The sequence below is a fragment of the Frankliniella occidentalis genome, unplaced genomic scaffold (genome assembly GCF_000697945.3).
Source record: "Frankliniella occidentalis isolate FOCC.00 unplaced genomic scaffold, Focc_3.1 Scaffold14, whole genome shotgun sequence".
Lineage (NCBI taxonomy): Eukaryota > Metazoa > Arthropoda > Insecta > Thysanoptera > Thripidae > Frankliniella > Frankliniella occidentalis.
The window spans coordinates 2,137,006-2,139,195 of record NW_026267144.1 but is presented as its reverse complement, the minus strand read 5'-3'; the positions used below and the strand labels follow the sequence as shown (position 1 = coordinate 2,139,195).

The window sequence follows — 2,190 nt, the reverse complement described above, 5'->3', positions numbered from 1 at the left end:
AATCTTAACCGTTCCATATTTTTTACAGGAAATCTTCACAAATTCTGATGATAGTCACCCTATTGTGATTTTGACTGATGTAGAATCTAACATCCTACGTAGTATTTTGGATTTTGTTTACCATGGTGAACTGAATGTACAGGCATCACAGTTGACTGAAGTCCTACAAGTTGCCACAACTTTACAAATTCGTGGACTGACAGAGGTAATTTTTTTGCTTGATTACTGCAGGTAGTAGAGTACCCATAATACGGTGTTGATTTTCAAAAAATTGTGTTTTCAATTCAGGTTAGTGATCAACTGCCTCTCCTAGTTCCACCCGATAGTACAAGATTGGTAACTGATGAGTCGTGTGAACCTTGTGAGGAACTGGTGATACCACAGCAAGATATTACTTCTAATGAGGACGAAGTTGCTCCACACAGTTCTGAGGCTAACGCTCTGACAGCAAATATCATAGAAAATGAGAATGCTGAATCTCACGAGGTATGCTTAGCACAACTAGCTAGTGTTTAATTGTGTTTCATGTTCCACCAGTAATTTCTTACGTTTGTCTTTAAATTCTCAAATTTATTGATACAGGAGCAGAGCAACAGTGATTGCAATATTACACCAAAAAATCATACTGAGGATCAAGGGCTGGCTGACTCAATGCCCGATTCCCATGATGAAAACTTTACTGGGAATGAGAATTATGAAAGTGAGGCTACCATCCCTGAAGCTATTATCCCAGAACAGGACCGTAGAAAAAGAAAACGTCGGGAAAGCTGCAGAAAGGAATATAGGTTGGCATGCCACAGACTTGACATAAAAAAATGCCAATTGGTATATCAAACCGTATTGCTACTAATGTTTTGTCTTCTGTTTTGATCATGAAAAGTGAAGAACAGCTTGCTGCTGCTTTAAAGGATTTAAGATGTGGGCAACTTTTAGGAGATACTGCCTTAGCTCATAATATACCAAGATCAACCTTATATGTTAGAGCTAAATCTGAAGGTATTCCCATAACTGTAACAAGGCAAGAACATTCAGGTGAAAATGTGAATGCAGCTGTCCAAGCAGTTAATGGTGGGTACAAAAAGACATTGAGTATTTTACCCTTCTGAGCTATCTGGTATAATTGCGTGTTATTCATAGGAGGAGCAAGCCTTCAGCAAGCAGCAGATATGTATCAAATTCCTAAAACAGTCTTATGGCGAAGAGTGAAAGCTGCTGGCGCATTTTCTAACCGTGCCCAATCCAGACGTCAAAGTTACGGTCCTGCACACTGGCAAGCAGCTGTTCAGGCATTACAGGATGGTCAAAACCTTTCTAGAGTTTCAGCCCAATTCCAGGTAATTTTCTATCTCTATCCATCTGTTGCTTTATTGTTGACCTTTTTCAAAAAATTAACTGTCCAGATCTCTTTTTTTTATTTCAGATCCCCAAGACAACTCTATTCCGTGAGAAAGTACGATTAATAGAAGCAGGAAAATTGCCATATCCGCCTCCTCCCTCTAAGAAAAGAGCCCCACAAACTCAACTTATGAAGCAAACTCAGCTCAAGGCTGCAGTGGCTGCATGCAAAGAAGGAAGAATGTCTCAGGCAGAGGCATCAATTACTTATCAGGTACTCATTCAAATTTTACTCATTTTGAACTTGGAATGATGTCAAACTTAATGCATTTTGTTGACAATATCAAATGGCAGTTAACTGTTGGAACTTGGTAATTAATTATGAAGCAAAACTCTATAATTTTCATGTCTCTTTAGGTTCCTAAAACAACTATTTGGAGGAGATTGCACAAAGGAAACATACAAAATCCAGATGAAAACAAAGATATTGTAAGATCAGTGGAAATTACCGATGCAACAGCTGAAGAACAACCTGGAGCTGTTGCTGGAACACTTCAAGAGCATGCACAGTTTACTTTTATTGAGGTTGTAGAAGAAGACTTCTCCACTGCCTCTCTAATCATGTGAACATCTGCTGTTCCTTTCCATTATCTGTGATAAAGTTTAAGATTCTGTGATAATTGCGGTGTTTGTTCAGTCTATCTTTAATCTCATTTGAATATCATTCTTATCTAGACAATGGGCTTTTCAATTTGCTTAAATTGTTTAATGCAATCCCCGCTGATCTTCACAAAAATCTAATTTTCCTGATAGTAAATGAATTGTGTATTTATCTACGCATGTCTTGTATTTAAC

At 38.0% G+C, this 2,190-nt stretch overlaps 1 protein-coding gene across 1 annotated transcript; it reads left to right on the top strand.

The window, feature by feature from the left end:
* Positions 1-28: 28 nt before the first annotated feature.
* Positions 29-2,190, top strand: LOC113203552 (transcription factor GAGA-like; the record flags this gene model as incomplete). The annotated part of the gene is given in 7 exon segments (XM_052263828.1): positions 29-205; positions 289-486; positions 583-785; positions 881-1,068; positions 1,138-1,334; positions 1,421-1,609; positions 1,753-2,190. Coding segments are annotated over 7 exon segments (1,362 nt in total), but the record flags the coding sequence as incomplete, so codon positions are not given.